Source organism: Girardinichthys multiradiatus, chromosome 13 (genome assembly GCF_021462225.1).
Source record: "Girardinichthys multiradiatus isolate DD_20200921_A chromosome 13, DD_fGirMul_XY1, whole genome shotgun sequence".
NCBI lineage: Eukaryota > Metazoa > Chordata > Actinopteri > Cyprinodontiformes > Goodeidae > Girardinichthys > Girardinichthys multiradiatus.
Genome location: NC_061806.1, coordinates 34,969,063 through 34,989,205, shown reverse-complemented (window position 1 = coordinate 34,989,205; position 20,143 = coordinate 34,969,063). Strand labels below are relative to the sequence as shown.

At 40.7% G+C, this 20,143-nt stretch overlaps 1 protein-coding gene and 1 pseudogene across 1 annotated transcript; both read right to left on the bottom strand.

Moving 5' to 3' along the window:
- Positions 1-8,769: 8,769 nt before the first annotated feature.
- Positions 8,770-12,130, bottom strand: LOC124879525 (annotated as a pseudogene).
- Positions 12,131-12,270: 140 nt separating this feature from the next.
- Positions 12,271-13,584, bottom strand: LOC124878729 (leucine-rich repeat protein soc-2 homolog). Its single transcript, XM_047382811.1, is given in 4 exon segments — positions 12,271-12,277; positions 12,652-13,257; positions 13,259-13,459; positions 13,580-13,584. Coding segments are annotated over 4 exon segments (819 nt in total).
- Positions 13,585-20,143: the final 6,559 nt, after the last annotated feature.

The window sequence follows — 20,143 nt, the reverse complement described above, 5'->3', positions numbered from 1 at the left end:
TCACTAACACAGCAGTTCTCATCTAGATTTTGACCCTTTCCTTATTGTCAGTGCTTTTGGTTCCTCATTCAGAACGACATTTGTCCTTTCATTATGTTTACTGCAGTGAAAGTGGAGCATGTGTGTAAATGAATCAATGGACAGAAGACAGAGCTTGTGGTACATCTGTGTTCAGTCTGAGAGTATAAAATGTGTAGTTTATCACCTTGAAGTCTTGTTGTGAAATTAGAGCTGAAGTGAATAAAATGCATCTTGATATGTGTACTGGAATGCTTCGAACTTGTTAAATCTATAAAAGGTTACATTCTTGACATTTTTTGAGCGAGATAACAAATTTCTCTTAACAAAGCAAAAGTCACAGGATAATAAAATCTAGGATGAAGTTCTTAGAATTAATCTCAATAAAACTAAACTCTTTGTGAACTCAAATATTAAATATAGTATGCACTTTTCTTTTTCATTTTGTGTGTATTGATTTTTACAGTGGAGGATTCTTTACTTATTTATTTTTTAACAGAATTAAATTAAACTCTTTTTACTTTGGGTTTTCCAGACAAAAAATAGCTCTCACATTTACATTGGAGTTTATGGTCCTGTGAAAAATGTCAACACTCTTCAACATCCTGTGTGTATTTGGCTAAACGAATGAGAACTACGAGAAATATGAATAAACAATACAAACTGATTAAAACCCCTTTTAGAAGTTTTTTGAATATGTAATTATAAAAAAGGAATTTCTTGTGTGATATAAATTTACCCCTACATTTATTCTCACTTTAAATGGCAACAATTATGCATCGACATATCTCACCAGTTGCATATGATTAGCACATTGTTATTCATAATTTTGAAGGAGGTTTACCCTGTGTAAATATCTTCGATTTGTTTCTGCACGGGTCAAGTTACAATGAACAAGATGTTGAGATCAAAAGAAAAACGGCAGTCACAGATGTTCCACTTTCCAAAAAACAGATTACAAGTGGAGGACATTTAAAAACAGCTGCCAACAGGCACAAGCTCACCATCATAGAATTCACCATGTCCTTGAGTGCTTGAGGAAAATGTAAAATCATCTGTAAAAGAACATCTGAAGTAAAATTTACACGCAGCAAAATGACAATGGAATTTATCTAGTTAGACTGACAGAGGTAAATTAGAGGCATCAAAATAAAAATCTAACAATGAGTAAAATATAAGTCTAAATCTATCTGGTGGGGGGAAAAATGACGAATAAAAATGAGTAGGGTAGTTCTCAGTAACAGAACTCTGTGGGGCAGCAACAAAGAGACGAGCCTTAATGAGACTGAATTTAGGAAAAGAAAAGGAAGATGGAAATTACCAACAGAGCATAAAACATTTCAGGAACAATAGGGAAGTAAAACAAAGTCTCGACTTAAAAAAATACTAAGAAAAAACGCAGCAGGTGGGAAAGTCAACATGACTAAAATCATAGACCATGATGAAATAATTGGTTATTAAACTTTATAAAGATAAATAATGCTTCAACATCAAATCTAATAATGAAATTGAATTAAACAATCAATGAAATCTCCAATTGAAGTTAAAATGAAGTCAATGGCAAAAACAAAAGTGACTAAAAACTTTTCAAGATTGAAAAGCGCTGTTGATTCAATAAAAACTAAAACTAAATCAAATTACAATTTTGGAAAGTGGTTTTACTTCTGTAACAAGGTTTTAACTGTGCGTGCTTTCCATGTATTCACACAGAAATTGCCACAGTTGAGAAATAGAAGTCCACTGCATGCTATCAGAGCAGAGCAGAGCACTTATATTCAGAGGAAAACTTGCATATAGAATGTGTTTTCACTGCTTTTGTCAAAGCACCATGAGGAAAAAAATGAACCTGGTTAAAAAATAAAAGAGGGTCCACCAAAGCAATGCAACAATGGGTCATAATAATAATGATAATAATTTGTGCTAAAAGATGTTAAATACTGCAAAACTTTACTTGCTTGACCAGAGCCACACACACACACACACACACACACACACACATATATATACATATATATATATATATATATATATATATATATATATATATATATATATATGTATATATATATATATATATATATATATATATATATATATATATATATATATATATATATATATATGTATATATGTATATATATATATATATATATATGTATATATATATACACACACACACAGATGATCATGGTGCTCGCTATGACAGGCTTAACTGTGGATGCAAAAAATGTGGCTAATTAGCAGTTTGGTTTGACCTTCTCCAGGTTATGATAAAAGTACATTTTATACAAAAATAAGGCTATAATGACTTTGTTTAAAATCTTTCATTTTTAATGAAATAAAACACTTTCTGTCATTTGAATATGCATTGGAAAAAATTTACATTCCTGTAAAGTACTTTTACATCTCAGAAGGGCAATGAGTTTAAATTGACACAAACCAGTGAAATGTGTTTCATAAAGGCAGCACTGGTGCTACTACAGCTTGTACGCAGTTTTTGGGGCTATTAGCGAGAAGTCACAGGTGACTAATATAAACATAATTCAATTCAATTCAATTCAGTTTATTTATATTGCACCAATTCACAACACGTCGTCTCAAGGCACTTCACAACAGTCAGGTACATACATTCCAATTAACCCTAATCATTGAACAGTGCAGTCAGATTCAGTTATTTATTCAAATTGAATAAAAAGTTTTTCTGTCTAAGGAAACCCAACAGATTGCATCCAGTCAGTGACTTGCAGCATTCACTCCTCCCGGATGAGCATGTAGAGACAGTGGACAGTCACTGGCGTTGACTTTGCAACATAATGTTTAGTTCTGCTTTCTCTGCTCTGCTAAACGCCTGTGAGATAGGAAACAGATAAGAATCGAAGGAGGAACAACAAGGGCCGCTGTTCGTAAACACTAAAACCCTGACAAATACTGCACCAATAACAAAGATTTACAAAATGTTTATGTACAGTAAGCATCAACTCTTGATGCATTTGTTCAAATATTTATATTTATATAAATAAATATTATATTTATATTCCAGATTTTTGAGAATAAAAAAAACTGGGAGCATATCCCAACTTTTAACTTTTTACCTTAATGTGACATGTATCTTATGCAAGTCATATGAAATAAAAAAAAATCCCCTCGAAAAATATAAAAAAAGAAAAAAAGGTTGCTGTGACCTTGTTGCATAATAATGCATATCCTTAAACCAATACTTTGTGGAAACATCTTTTGGTTTTATATCTGTATTCACTCTTATTTGGTGCGAGTCTATTAGAATGCCACATCTTGGCTCGATTGTTTTTTTGTCCACCCTATATTGCAAAAGGTCTTCTAATCGCTCAGATTGAGGACTTCTCTTGTCTACAGCCCTCCCCAGGGTACCACAATTTCAGATTTAGTTCCAGACCTTGGTTAGACCATCCCTAAACTTTTATTATCTTCTGGTTAAGCCGTTCTGTTGTTGATTTGGATGTATGCTTGGTCTCAGTATGGTGCCAAAAAAAAAGATTCCCCTTTATCTTCAGCTTTCCAGCAGAGACCTAAAAGTTTTGGGTAAAGACTGACTGGAATTTAAAAAATGCTTATAATGTTATCCACCCTGAAAATAAACTCTAGTTCCTTCTTAATAAAAGTAACCCCAGAGCATGATGTTTCCACCACCGCGTTTTACAGTGGGTATGGTGTTTTATTTGGTAATGCACAGGGCTCCTTCCAAGCTAAATATACCTTTTGAAATTGCCCAAAAGTTCTAGTTTAGTTCTATCAGATCAGGTGTCCCAGTTTAAGTTATGGAGATCCACTCCTACAACTTTTAGATGTATCCCTGTTAAAGTACACCTAAGTTAAATAAAGAGATAACTTCCAGGCTGCTGCAGAACATGATAACATATACAGGTCCTTCTCAAAATATTAGCATATTGTGATAAAGTTCATTATTTTCCATAATGTAATGATGAAAATTTAACATTCATATATTTTAGATTCATTGCACACTAACTGAAATATTTCAGGTATTTTATTGTCTTAATACAGATGATTGTGGCATACAGCTCATGAAAACCCAAAATTCCTATCTCACAAAATTAGCATATTTCATCCGACCAATAAAAGAAAAGTGTTTTTAATGCAAAAAACGTCAACCTTCAAATAATCATGTACAGTTATGCACTCAATACTTGGTCGGGAATCCTTTGGCAGAAATGACTGCTTCAATGCGGCGTGGCATGGAGGCAATCAGCCTGTGGCACTGCTGAGGTCTTATGGAGGCCCAGGATGCTTCGATAGCGGCCTTTAGCTCATCCAGAGTGTTGGGTCTTGAGTCTCTCAACGTTCTCTTCACAATATCCCACAGATTCTCTATGGGGTTCAGGTCGGGTGAGTTGGCAGGCCAATTGAGCACAGTGATACCATGGTCAGTAAACCATTTACCAGTGGTTTTGGCACTGTGAGCAGGTGCCAGGTCGTGCTGAAAAATGAAATCTTCATCTCCATAAAACCTTTCAGCAGATGGAAGCATGAAGTGCTCCAAAATCTCCTGATAGCTAGCTGCATTGACCCTGCCCTTGATAAAACACAGTGGACCAACACCAGCAGCTGACACGGCACCCCAGACCATCACTGACTGTGGGTACTTGACACTGGACTTCTGGCATTTTGGCATTTCCTTCTCCCCAGTCTTCCTCCAGACTCTGGCACCTTGATTTCCGAATGACATGCAGAATTTGCTTTCATCCGAAAAATGTACTTTGGACCACTGAGCAACAGTCCAGTGCTGCTTCTCTGTAGCCCAGGTCAGGCGCTTCTGCCGCTGTTTCTGGTTCAAAAGTGGCTTGACCTGGGGACCTGTAGCCCATTTCCTGCACACGCCTGTGCACGGTGGCTCTGGATGTTTCTACTCCAGACTCAGTCCACTGCTTCCGCAGGTCCCCCAAGGTCTGGAATCGGTCCTTCTCCACAATCTTCCTCAGGGTCCGGTTACCTCTTCTCGTTGTGCAGCGTTTTCTGCCACACTTTTTCCTTCCCACAGACTTCCCACTGAGGTGCCTTGATACAGCACTCTGGGAACAGCCTATTTGTTCAGAAATGTCTTTCTGTGTCTTACCCTCTTGCTTGAGGGTGTCAATAGTGGCCTTCTGGACAGCAGTCAGGTCGGCAGTCTTACCCATGATTGGGGTTTTGAGTGATGAACCAGGCTGGGAGTTTTAAAGGCCTCAGGAATCTTCTGCAGGTGTTTAGAGTTAACTCGTTGATTCAGATGATTAGGTTCATAGCTCGTTTAGAGACCCTTTTAATGATATGCTAATTTTGTGAGATAGGAATTTTGGGTTTTCATGAGCTGTATGCCAAAATCATCCGTATTAAGACAATAAAAGACCTGAAATATTTCAGTTAGTGTGCAATGAATCTAAAATATATGAATGTTAAATTTTCATCATGACATTATGGAAAATAATTAACTTTATCACAATATGCTAATATTTTGAGAAGGACCTGTAGGTGGCTAGAGAAATTGTACCAATAGACACAGTATCGAAATGGTTTTATTCCCCACAGGACAGACATTCTCCTCCACCCATGCTCAGCCTCCTGCCTTGTGGTTGCCCCAAGGGACAAATAAACTGAGAACTTACAGAACCGAACACAAGCAGGGTTACAGGCAGGAACACGGAGACATGGAACAGGGAGGTAAGCAGCACATCCAGCGGTGAAAAATTAAAAGCAGAAGGTATAAATACTGGGGTACAGAGGAGGATGAGCAAGGAAGGCTAAGAAATTGGGAGCAGCTAATGTCAGGGTTTGGACTTTTTGGACTTTTGTTTGTTGTTTTGTTTACTTTAGTTAGATGCTCTTGTTTATGGTTTGTATTCATGTTGTTTATTACCTTTGTTTTCTAATAGTTCTAGTTTCCTCTCACCCTTGTCCCCTTGGTGTTGCTTTACTTAGAATGGTTTCATTATTATTGTTATTGTGATTATTAGTTCTGTATCTTCCTTGGATTCTCTGTGTTTATTTATGTTAGGTATTTTGTTCTCCCTGTTGTTAGGTCAGCTTTAGTTATTGTTTACATCTTTGTTTGTCCTCATGTTCCCTGCTTGGTTCTAGTTAATTCAGTCAGTGTGGTTTTAGGTTTGTTTACTTTTGTAATCAGGGTTTCCTTATGGGTACTTTGTTTATACTTATGTTGCTAGTTCTTAGGTTGTTGTTGTTGTTGTTCTTCTGTTTCCTCCAGTTTCTCTGTTTCCTTCAGTTCTTGGTTATTCCCATGATGTCACTGTCCACATAAAACCCCACTTCTCCCACAAGTCTTTCTCTACCATCCGGACTCTGTGCGAGGCTGGCCGGCGAGACAGCGCGCTAATGTTGCTTTGCTGGCAAACAGACAAACTCTTCAAAACTGGATCCAGGGGTGTCATAAGATCACGCGATCATATGCAAAGTTAAGTACGAGTGAATCACTGTTTGTGTACCCGGTGATTTCATTCATAAAGAAGGGAAATTAAGGTATAAGCATTGCTTTAATTTGTTTCTGAGGCCTGCAGAAGCAAACTGTGCTCCAAAGAATCTCCTGCAGAGATGCTGTCTCTACAAGCTGAGTCTGAGAGGACGACAACAGGAGCCGCATCCCGTGGTAACGTGCAGTGTGGTCAGCGGACAGAACGAGCCGTCTTCCAGGCACTGCTCCGGAGGTTAGCTGGAAGCGAACCGTTTGTTGACTGTGGACATTTCTTCAAACTTCATCGTCGCCCGGACAACTCCTCAATACGTTCATAAGAGGTTAGGTTTGGGCAGAATAATAGAGAAGGATTTAGATTGAACTGATCTAAATGTTTTTCATTTTATGAAGTTTGATTTTGTTTGGATTGAACTCAGCTATCTTGGTGCTAGCAGACTTATCTGCGGCACACTTGTTCAGTTTTGTGTTCTTTGTTTGTGTGTTTTTAAAGTTAAGACAAACTTTACTTGAAGGGTGATTTTTAAACAGAATATTGATCATAACGCGCCGTCTGCGTTTATGCATTTTAACCCTTTTATTAACAGTATTTTTAAAGGCGTGTGTTTCATTCTGGTGCTAAGCTATCAGCTTCCTTTGTTAGCTTTCACTGCTAACAAGCTAAGAACACATGCTTGCCTGCTAGGGAATATTTAACAGAAAGGTTGTTAGTCTTCAAGCTAGTAAATAATAGTCCCTAAACATTATTTTACTAAAGCTAATTAGACACCGTTGAGAAATGGTCATCCAGAAGGTTGGTTTTATTCAGCAGATCATTCTTTGAAACATTATTTTATTAAAATAATATTTTATCTGATCTTGCATTGTGAAGGGTTGTCTAAAGGTATGCTGATTATTGCCTAAGTTGGTTCCAAGACTAACTTAACTTCACTTCCAGATTCTTCACGATAATCCTTGGTTCTCAAACATAAACATTACATGGTAATGTTGCATCACTCTTTTGGTCATGGTTTTCAATCATCTTTAATCAACTTGTTTATATTGTACAAATCTACTTGCCAATGATTAGGTAAAATAAACAACAAAAGCATTGATTAACAATCATAAACTAATCCTGAAACAATTGACTAAAAATGTATTTAAAATTAAGATTTATCAAGAGTCGGTCTCTTCCTCAGTCCAAAAACCAAGGTTTTTACAGACCAGTTCAGAGTTCTAATTTCTACTTTAATTTAACAGATGCAACTTTAAAAGGGAGGAGCCTATCAAAGTCTCCACACCACCTGGACCTATCTGACAGCATCACGACCACCACAATAGGACTGAAGAGTGCCTTACTTCGGCCTGACATAGCTGTTTCTATCACCTCTGTCATGGACCCTGCTTGGATCTCTTTCTCTGCTAGCCTGGAGGTCACTCAGAAGCATTTCTGGCACAAGGTTCAGATGTTTGGAGGTTTCCCCTGCATTGAACTGATTTACAAATATTAAAGTTGAAAGCTTCCCTAAATAGGTTTACAGTGTTAGGAATGTGGGGATGTGTTCATTTGCACTAGGCCATTAACAGAGCAAATCGGTGGCTTTCAAGATTTGTCTTTTTGTACACAGGCAAAATGTTTCTTTAACATTTACTTTTAAGTAAGAGAATGTAAATAGAATAAAAAATGTCCATTGTAAGTGATTATTTCTGGAATAAAAAAAAAACTAAACCCTTAGAATTTATGAGAATCTATTTTCCTTTCATTAAAATGAGTTTTGCAAAGAATAGGATGCTATTGTTTTATAAGAACAAACACTGGGTGGTGCTGTTAATCCTCCACTGATCATCTTGATAAGAACAAAAAGTCCAAAAACCAACTGATTCAACACAATGATCAATTAAACTAAACTTTTCTGAGAATCTGATCATTTGTGATCTTGAAATAAATTTTTGAAACTTTTAATTTTTGTTTGTAAAGAAATATGTAGTGAGATGGAATAACATTTATCCATGAAATGTTGGGAATCTCTAAGGTTCTGGATTAAGATTTCCAACAGAAAAACTAGCATTTAAATTTTAGCCAAGTTTCTTTATTAAAGATTCCTAACAGGTGGCATTATAATTCCTCTGCAGGTTTAGCATGTCTAATTTTTCTCTTTTCTTTTAAAGAACACAAAATACATTGCTTTTATGGTGTAAACATCCATCTTCTCTAACTGCTAAGGCAGAGTACCCAGAGAAAACCCACACATGCGTAGAGAGAACATGCAAACTCCATGCAGATAGACCCCTGGCTGGGAATCAATCCCTGGACCTTATTGCTGCAAGGAAACAGCACTTCCAACTGCACCACCTTGCAGCCCTGGTTTAAACACCAATTTGGGTTTATTTTGTCTACTTTCTATTCTGATGGGCTGCTGAACATGTCCAAGGCTTGACCCTTGGGACCTTTTCTGATCTCATAGTACTTATGTTACAACACTGTAGCTTTCTGCAAATTGACAAGGAGTAGGATTTTCTTTTTATAGTTCAATTACTTTTTATAGTCTTCTATGATTCACTATTTGGTCCTTTTACATCTGTGTTACTTTTCTCAACATCCCTCTGGTCGGGTCGGCAGGTCTTTGTTCTCAGTAAGAGCGTCCCCTGTCTGCAGAGCTCTCTGGACATTCTGCCAGAGGACTCCTAGGTGTGGTGCTGCCTTAACCCAGCTCAGGTAGGTGCGTTTCTTCACCAGCTTCCTCGTGCGGTAATATGGAGATAGATGATGGGGAGGTATCTCCTCTAAAAACAGCAGGATCAGCACATCCTTCTGCTCGTCAAACATACGAAAGCTACAAAAGGTCAGATGAAAGAGAGTAAATGTTAAAAAATTCACACTTTATTTAAATGGTCCTTATCATGGTAAGCAGTTTCATTCTACAAATTAGTATTTATTGCTCTGATTGCAACAGCAAAAATATAATAAGAATAAAAAAGGATTTTTGACGCAAAGGTGTCATTTTATTGCCATACTAAGGTGAATACAATAGTAGGGAAGACTGCAGATCTAACAATTCAGATTAATTTTCAGGTTTCTTTATCTATCTTACCTGCAGGTAAGTCATACAGCTTGATACCTTCATTGTAAAACAGTAAAATATAATGCAAGGTGGATGAAATATAATGGACATGTGACAGAAAGAATACAGACAACCTCAATAAAAACAGATTCACAATTTCAAAGCTTAATGTAAAAAGTATTTGAAACAAACCTACTTACAAACCCCAACCATCTTTGTATTCAAATTTTAGAAATCACTATTTAGGTTGAGTAAAAATCTTACAGTTTTTTTTAACCTGTATTAGTCACCAGAAACAGCATCTGGTCAATTCAGCATTTTCAAGAAGACAAAAATTGTTGTTTTAATTATCAAATCCAATGCTGATGGTGTATGAAGAATGTTTTACTTTTTTTGACTTGCATAAAGCAATTAATTGAAAAACAGTCCCCCCACCTGGCCATCTGGATCTCTCTGAAGCACCATTCACTCTGCAGGTAGCTGCAGCTAATCACACAGATGGTCTTCCTGCTGGCGTAGATACCATCAGAGATGCTTTCTATGATAGATTTACCTGTAAATGCAACAAATATACTACTTTATCAGTTTGTTAAAGATATCATTTTTAAATATTGTGCAAATATCAATGATAACTGTTTTTTTGCACGTATCACAAGAAGCTGCTATGTTAGACAGTTTGCTTGCATTAGCTGCAAACACATCTATAAAAACTTTAAACCACAAGCTAATTTCAACTGATGGCATATAAGGACTGGTCTAGAATGAACATGTTCCCCACAGTAGAAGAATTGAATTTGTTCAGTTAACCTTTCAGTGGTGTTAATATGCAAGCCTCTGTAGAAAGGTTTAAGCCTCTTGTTTGACCAATAAATAAACACTACCTGGCACAGTTACAGTTTTCTACATCTGCAGTCGATATTTTGGCTAACAGGCAAATCAGATAAAACACTTTACAAGCAGTTTACATTGTTAAATCTGATTATTTTGAACAGTTTTCACTGCTAATCCAAAAAGATTGTGGCAAACTGTTTACAAAATCTGGAAAATAAACTTCCAGTCTACCTCTGTCACTAAGCATTGACAATATTATAGTGTCAGACAAGTTGCACATGGTTGACCTTTTTTAATTAACATTTATTTAGGATATATTTAAAAATAGCAAATGCCATGCAACCACCTACAGCACCACCACCTACTAATCTGACTCTCCACCTGGGAGAGTTAGATGTTCACCACAAAATGTAACTTGCTCATATACAGGGGTTGGACAATGAAACAGAAACACCTGGTTTTAGACCACAATAATTTATTAGTATGGTGTAGGGCCCCCTTTTGCGGCCAATACAGTGTCAATTCGTCTTGGGAATTACATCTACAAGTCCTGCACAGTGGTCAGAGGGATTTTAATCCATTCTTCTTGCAGGATAGTGGCCAGGTGACCAAAGGTTTGGCTATAGCAGCCCGGCCGTGTATATTGACCCTGTGGAGCTCCCGACGGACAGTTCTGGTGGAAACAGGAGAGTTGAGGTGCACATTTAATTCTGCCATGATTTGGGCAGCCGTGGTTTTATGTTTTTTGGATACAATCCGGGTTAGCACCTGAACATCCCTTTCAGACAGCTTCCTCTTGCGTCCACAGTTAATCCTGTTGGATGTGGTTCGTCCTTCTTGGTGGTATGCTGACATTACCCTGGATACCGTGGCTCTTGATAAATCACAAAGACTTGCTGTCTTGGTCACAGATGCGCCAGCGAGACGTGCACAACAATTTGTCCTCTTTTTAACTCTGGTATGTCACCCATAATGTTGTGTGCATTTCAATATTTTGAGCAAAACTGTGCTCTTACCCTGCTAATTGAACCTTCACACTCTGCTCTTACTGGTGCAATGTGCAATCAATGAAGAAGGGCTACCAGGCTGGTCCAATTTAGCCATGAAACCTCCCACACTAAAATGACAGGTGTTTCAGTTTCATTGTCCAACCCCTGTAGGTTTATGATACAAAAACAAAAAAGTCTGAAAAAAATTAAGCCATAGTTTACCTGGTTGGAAGTCTCTGTGGTGCAGACAGAGTCTCCAGCCCTGCTCTCCCTCCAATACTGGAAGCATCTCTCTATAAACCCAGTTCTCATCATAGGCATTGTAGGACACAAAGGCATCAAACTGAGGGTCTCAAACTGAGGGTCTCCCTTTGTCCTCTTCCTGCTGTCATATAGAAAGGCCAGGAAGAGGTGGAATGTGTAGGCTAGCTGCCACCTCAAGACATGATGGATGAAGGATGTAAGGAGAGTTAGAACAACCAGATAAGTGCTGGAAATGATGTAAAAAAAGCTGCCATCATCCCAACAGGACTGGAAGTCAAAGTCTAGTAAAAAACGTCCTCTCTTTTCGACAGGAAAGGAACATATATACTGATGAGGGTTTGCCACTTGTGTTTGCTTGTTGTTCATTGCCCATTGGATAAAACCTGCGTTTGAGCAGTCACAGGTGAACGGGTTATTGCTCAAGTATGTTAAAAGGGGAAAGACTGGAAGACAGTTTCATTAATCACAGTGAGCTCATTGTTTCTCAGTTTTTATATATTTTAGAGCAGAAAGACTGGCACGGACCAGAAAATCCAAACACCTCAGCTTAGATTTAGAAAGATCCAGAGTCTGCAACTTTTGGATTGGTTGAAAGACTTCAGGATTTAAATTTGACAAATCAGTTTTGGCAGTTAATAGACTCTTGAGCTGTGTGTAAAGCTCAAGCATGTCAACATCTGGAAGGAATGCATAAATATTCACAGCTGTAAAAGTCTCCAAATGTTCCATACCCCTAAGCATATCTGCTGGTGTGTTAAAGGGAAGGCCAGTGTGATCCCCAAAACAAATCGCTTTCAGTCTTTTCATTGACTTGAAGGGAAAAAATATATCCTTATTTACTTTTAAATGAGGAATAATGTTTTGATAGATGAATTTGAATGTAACATTTTCTAATAGCTGTAATCCATACATTATTGGTTCTTTGTGTTCAAGAGTTTCAAGGTTGTTCCCTTTATGAAATGTTTCAGGCTGTTCCACATTGAAAAAATATGTCCCAACATTTAACTCTTTAAGTGACTGTGAACTCTGAAAATCACTCGTTCTTAGATACGTTATAGAGGTGTCTGTCATATCTAAAAACTCCAGATTCTTTAAAGCAACTTTGAATGTGTCTCCAAAGGTTAGCAGAAGATTTTTATTTAAGTCTAAACGCTTTAAACCTGTGAGATTTTGAACAACACACTTATCCAGTCTCGCAATGCGGTTTGTGTTCAGGTAAAGCTCTGTGAGATGTGTTGTGTTCATAAAATCTTCACAGGTCAGCTCGAAGATACGATTGGAATTAAAGTCTAAGATCTTAAGGCAGACGAGGCTTCTGACATCCTGTGAAACTCTGGTGAGCAAATTCTGACTCACATTTAGGGACTGCAGTTGCTTCATTGGCTGTATTGACCCTTTTGGCAGTTCAGTTATCCTGTTGGTGGACAGGTTCAGCTTTGTGAGCTGAAAGCATGTTGAAAGCTCAGTGGGTATATTGTCAAAGCGGCTTTTTGACAAATCCAGCCTTCTCAGTATTGGTATTTTGCAGACTGTTGACAGTAGTCCTTTTCCAATGCAGTCTGCCAAATAACTCAACTGCAGATGAAGCAGTGAGATAAGACATGTGAGTTCTTGGATGCTTTCAAGGGACAGCAATTTTTGTTCAAGATAAAGCTGTTATGTTACTGAGTAAAGTTTTGTCAGGTACATCACACTTTGCATGAGGTTGAGATCCACAAGCCGAAAGATCTAACATTTGCAGGTAGGGAAAGATTGATGTTATGCTAATCCTTTTCAGGTAAACACTAGAAACATCCAACTCATTAAGACTTGAAGACACATTCAGCGGTAGGTCTTTGGTCTCTGCTGTTGTTAATGTTCTTCAAGGATGATCATGTGCAGACAACATACATACACACTAATAAAAGTTTTTTCATCTACAGTGCTTAACTATCCATTAGAGAGTCATCTTTGATTTTGAATTATGCATTTCACAGTACTCCATAGACGTATGTTAAATACAGAGGTTAAAAGTAAAATGGAGGCTGTGTTTTAGTAGGGCAGAGTATTTTTTGACATTTGCAAGGCTGATTCTAGCTTTTCCATTCCAGATTTTTAAGTTTTCTTGGCAGACTGACTTATAAATTGGTGTATCAGTTTTTAATGGGTGATATGGGCCTCACTATATACAGTCAGAGGCTCACAAAAGCAAATACTGCTCTATAAACTAAGAAAATTATAAATGATTTATTAGAGGATTTGAAAACATCTTTATTTAGTGTTTATCATGTATTACCACAGGATGTCCAATTCTTACAATGATATTGTTTTTTATAACAATAAACAATAATATAATTACACATGTTCAAGCATAAGGGTGTTCAAGCAGGGCACCCTAGGCAGGAGGTCGATGATCGACTTTATTGTCGTATCGTCTGACATTCGCCCATATGTTTTGGACACTTGGGTGAAGAGAGAGGCTGAGCTGTCCACTGATCACCACCTGGTGGTGAGTTTGATCCGCTGGAGGAGGAGAAAGCCGGACAGACTTGGCAGGCCCAAGCGTATAGTGAGGGTCTGCTGGGAACGTCTTGCAGAGCCCTCGCCATGGATGTATTCAACTCCCACCTCCGGGAGAGCTTTGGGGATGTTGGAGACATAGAGTCAGAGTGGACCATGTTCTCCGCATCTATTGTCGATGCTGCTGCCTGTAGCTGCGGCCGTAAGGTCTGCGGTGCCTGTTGCGGCGGCAATCCCCAAACCCGGTGGTGGACACCAGTAGTAAGGGACGCTGTCAAGCTGAAGAAGGAGTCCTATCGGCTGTGGTTGGCTTGTGGGATTCCTGAGGCAGCTGACAGGTACCGTGAGGCCAAACGTGCCACGGCCTGGGTTGTGGCAGAGGCAAAAACTCAGTCCTGGGAGGAGTTTGGTGAGGCCATGGAGAAGGACTACCGGTTGGCCTCAAAACGATTCTGGCAAACCATCTGGCGCCTCAGGAGGGGGAAGCAGTGCTTCGATCACACTCCTCAGCCTCCCTGGTAAGGCCTATGCCAGGGTATTGGAGAGGAGAGTCCGGCCGATAGTCGAACCTCGGCTTCAGGAGGAGCAGTGTGGTTTTCGTCCCGGCTGTGGAACACTGGACCAGCTCTATACCCTCTACAGGGTGCTCGAGGGTTCATGGGAGTTTGCCCAACCGGTCCACATGTGTTTTGTGGATCTGGAGAAGGCATTCCACTGTGTCCCTCGTGGTGCCCTGTGGGGGGTGCTCCAGGAGTATGGAATCGGGGGGCCCTTTATTAGGGGCCATCCGGTCTCTGTTCAAGCAGAGCAGGAGTTTGGTCTGCATTGCCGACACTAAGTCAAACCTGTTCCCGGTGCATGTTGGACTCCGGCAGGGCTGCCCTTTGTCACCGGTCCTGTTCATAACTTTTATGGACAGGATTTCTAGGTGCAGCCAAAGGCCGGAGGGGTCTGGTTTGGGGACCAGTGGATTTCGTCTCTTCTTTTTGCAAATGACGTGGTCCTGCTGGCCCGTTCTAGCCAAGGCCTACATCATGCGCTGTGGCAGTTCGCAGCCGAGTGTGAAGATCAGCTCCTCCAAGTCAGAGGCCATGGTTCTCAACCGGAAAAGGGTGGCTTGTCCTCTTCAGGTTGGACGGGAGTTCCTGCCTCAAGTGGAGGAGTTCAAGTATCTTGGAGTCTTGTTCACGAGTGAGGGAAGAATGGAGTGGGAGATCGACAGATGGATCGGTGCGGCTGCCGCAGTAATTGGGGCGCTGTGCCAGTCCGTTGTGGTGAAGAGAGAGCTGAGTCGAAAAGCAAAGCTCTCGATTTACAGGTCGGTCTACGTTCCTACCCTCACCTATGGCCATGGACTTTGGGTCATGACCGAAAGAATGAGATCCCTGATAGAAGTGGCTGAAATGAGATTCCTCCATAGGGATAGGGTGAGGAGCTCGGCCATCCGGGAGGGGCTCAGAGTAGAGCCGCTGCTCCTCCACATCGAGAGGAGCCAGTTGAGGTGGCTCGGTTATCTATATCGGATGCCTCCTGGACGCCTTCCTTGGGAGATGCTCCAGGCATGTCCCACCGGGAGGTGGCCCAGGGGATGGCCCAGTACACGCTGGAGGGACCATTTCTCTCGACTGGCTTGGGAACGCCTTGGGCTACCCCCAGAGAAGCTGGAGGAGGTGTCTGGGGAGAAGGACGTCTGGGCGTCTCTGCTGAGTCTGTTGCCCCCGTGACCCGGTCCCGGATAAAGCGGAAGACGACAGGTATGAGTATGATAATTACACATCTCTTGTGTCAATGTATTAAAGGGCTTGAAGTAGTCAGTAACCATGGGGAAAAAAAAGTTAAAGGTCTCCATTTATTATCATAACTTTAAGTTTCAGCTCCAGTGTTTTTGAAGTGTTACACTAATTTCTTTTGAGTTCCTTGTATCTTTGGTTACCCTGTCTGCATTTCTGTATTAGTTGTCTTAATGAGGTCCTGCAAAGGAAAATGTAGGTAAGCTTAATTACTGATATACACCGATAGAACCTCTGTTTGTTTTTCTAGGCTTGACCAGGTTTTTTAAATTCAAAAGTTACCTAAATAAATACACAAATGTGAGTTCTTTGCATGTTCAGCCAATTTTTACAAGTATGTTTAAATAAAATTAAAAATTAAACCATGTTTTTTCATGTCGAAATGTCAGGTAATGAATAAATGTTTCTAATACTCAGTCAATGATCAGAACTTTACAATTCATCTTAGGTGACTACATTGCAAGCTTGGGGTTTGTTTCAGCTGTTTCTCATTAGAGCGAATAGCTGCGAGCTGCAGATTCACAAATCTGCTTTAAACACCAACCAAAAAAGAGGATGTTATGCTCACAACGTATTGCAACCTAAACCCCCACTGTACTGTCCTCAGCAGGTTAAAGTGATTTAAATGCATAAATAGTAAAAGTTCTGTCCTTTTGTAATAATTGATATAACTGCCATTTGAACTCTAACCAGCTATAACTTCATTGGACATCATGAGCCAGTTTTTCCTCACCAGCAGTTCACACAATGGATTTCTTTTAGATGCTCTTCCAACAAAACCCCTGCAAGTCAGAGATATCCCAAAGGAGCTGTAGCTGTGAAGATAATATAATACAGACCTGCTCACTACTTATGTAAATCTGAACCAATTTAAAGCTGTTCAGTTCCAAACGTTGTCATCTTGAGCTGGGGTTTGTAGGACCAACAGGCCAGCTGGACGGTGGGCCTGTGAACTGGTAGGGCTAATCTGCAGAAATAAGGAGCAGCTGGTGGCAGGGAGAATGCAGAGCATCTGAAGGACTGAGGCTAATTAATGAGTGGGAACACAGAGGAGTAACACAAATATCAAAACACCAGAATTAACCTTGAACCCTAATATACTAAGAATAACCAGAAAAACGGCAAATAAAAAGGGAATTGCAGAGAAACAGACAAGAAGTTGAAAACACAAACACCTAACACAGGAGAATCATAACACATTGGGCTTGTTTTTCTACTTATACTATCTAAAAGCTGTCTGGGTAAAACCAGTCTAATTTGGGTTACTTTGCTAACCCAAATTAGACCTTGTGTCAAGGTCGAGGATTTGAAGGTAAGACCAGAGCGCAGAATATGGCAAGGAGGCAGCATGGTGAGTAGCTTGAGGTTTAATTTGATAATTGCACACAGAGTTACAGGCAGGCAGGCTGAGTTCAAAGTACAGGCAGCTCATTCCAAGAGCACAATATCAGGAGACAAACAGAAAACAAACCACTAGGAGGACCTCGGGAAGATAACAAGGAAGTAGACAAGAGGAACCAGCGAGGAAGAATGAAAACCAGGAAGCTAATATGAAACAGGGAGATAGTGTCGGAGGAGGACTGTGGGTCGGACCAAAGCGCAGACAAGAGCTCGGTAGCCGCATCATAATTTATTCCACACTCCAGGTAGTATGGCAAAACGTAGCATAAACGAAGCATAGCAAAGCATAGACATAGAAACGTAGACAACACCGACATAGAAACAAGGAACCAGCTGAGGCTTTGTAGGCTTAGCTGCATGCTGTGAGTCCAGAGGCATGGCTGCCTTAACGGCCACGAGAAGAGGATCGAAGGGACCTCCAGCGGAGAGTGGAGCTGGAGCGTCTGGCCATCCCTCTGCAAGAAACTCTTCTAGTAAAATAGTGTGCACGTCAACCAGATCCTGAGGATTGATAGTCAAGTGAGGAACACACTCTAGGCAACGTGACTTCATAAGTTCCTTTTTGATCTCCTGCAACCTGGCCTGAACCCATGGCGGAGCAGGAGGTTGTACCGACGACCGGAGACCAGCAGAGGGCATGACGAGCTCAGGTGCTGCTACTGCTGCTGCTGCGGACGTGGCAAGCTCAGGCGCTGCTGTTGCTGCAGCAGTGGACGTGACGAGCTCAGGCGTTGTTGCTGCTGCGGACTGCTTGCGGCGCCGGCGACATCTCCGACGAGATGGGGCAGGCTCCGAACTGGGAGAGTGCGCTGCAGGCAACTCTGGCTCCAAAAACGAGGAGGAAAAGTAGATTGGAGCCAGTGACTTACTCCGGGGATGAGGAGAGGGTCTGTGTCGCAGCGGACCGGTACCCGGAAGAGGCCTATCCAGTCTTGTGCCCCAAAACAGTGACCGCTGCTCTCTCTCCTCTTGATCCTGACGTGCGCTCTTCTCCGCGGCACGTCGGAAATACTCAAACAAGGTAATCATCTCTGGTTCTGCTTGGTCCTCTTTTTGGCTGGTTCCTAATAATTCGGGGGTGGACTGTGGGTCGGACCAAAGCGCAGACAAGAGCTCGGTAGCCGCATCAGAAAAATAAAACAACACATGAACACAAGAATCTAAAAAGTAATAACTTAACAGAAGTAAACTACTAATCAGAAGGAACAGAAAAAACATCTAAAAGAGAAGAGTAAACTAACAAAAAGCCCGAAATGGCAGATCCTGACACCTTGTGTTGATTTAGCACAACGGATTTGGGTTATTGGTTTGATGCATCATTCAGCGCTAGGTTTTCAATCCTAAAGTGGGTCAAAGTGACAAATGACTAACATTACATTAACTGGTGCGAGAACTCTGCTCTGTTATCATCATAGCATGCTGCATACCACCATGAGCTAATGCTTAGCTAGCCCTGGAGGAGTTTTATCATTAGCCAAATGAAAATCTAGAGATTGTAGCTAGAGACTTTAACCATGTAGAACTTAATGCTGGTCTGTCCAAATTCTACAAATTTATAAAGTTTCCCACCAGAGAACCAAATCTATTCAAAGAGGACGCTGATCTGGAGGAATATACATCATATGTGCTGTTCTACATGCACTAATATTGTTATACCCACGTTAAAAAAAAATTTTTTCCAACCAGAAACCTTGGGTAGATAGCTAAGTGCAGACTTTGCTAAAAGCCCGGGATGCAGAATTTAAATCAGGAGACAAACTGTCCTACAACAGGGCCCTTGAGAGAGCTGAGGAAAGCCATTCAGCAGGCATCAGGGCCATCATGTGGAGAGGCATCAGGGCCATTACGGACTATGAGAACAGTGAACAGCAGCTCAGTTATGATCCAGCTCTGCCTGACACCTTAGACAGCTTCTTTTCATGCTTTGACCTTCCAAGTAGCAGGAAGTCTGAATATCATCCACCGTCAGAGCTGCAGCATCAGCTACTCGTCCTTTAGCTGCATGAAGTAAGCTCCACATTAAAGAAAGTAAGCATTGACAAGGCTGCAGGTCCAGACATGGTGTGCTGTCCAACTTGCTGGTGTTTTTCTGGACATCTTCAACCTTTTCCTGAGGCTTTCCATTGTCCCTGCCTACCTGAAGTCCTCCATCATTGTGCCAGTGCCCAAAATACGAAACATCACCTGTCTCAACGATTATGGCCCTGTCGCTCTGACCTCAGCCATCATGAATTGCTTCGAGAGGATCCTCCTGAAGCACATCAAGGATGCCATCCCAGCTGGCCTGGTCAGCCTACAGTTTGCCTACAGGAAAAATTGCTCTACAGAGGATGCTGTCTTGTTAGCGCTCCACTTCCACATGGCCCTGACTCCTCTGCAATATCCTGACACATATGTTAGAATGCTTCTATTGAACTTCAGCTTAGCCTTGAACACCGTCCCTCAGACATGCTGACCCTGAAGGTCCACAACCTTGGTTTATCTCCATTACTCCTCTCCTGGATTAGTGACTTCCTCACCAACAGGTCCCAGAAGGTGAGGATAGGGAAACTCGCATCTGTCCTACTGATCTTCAACAAGGGCACAGCACAGGGTTGTGTTCTCAGCCCTGCCTTCTTCACCCACTTTACACATGACTGCTCGGCCATCCACAACACAAACATGATCATGAAGTTTGTCGACGACACTACCGTTGATGGTCTCATATCAAACAGTGATGAGACTCTTTACAGAGAAGAGCTCCACAGTCTGACACAGTGGTCCACCAGGAATAACCTCTACCTGAACACCAGCAAGACCAAGAAGGTCATAACGGATTACAGGACGTCCAGGAGGACTGAACACGCTCCCCTC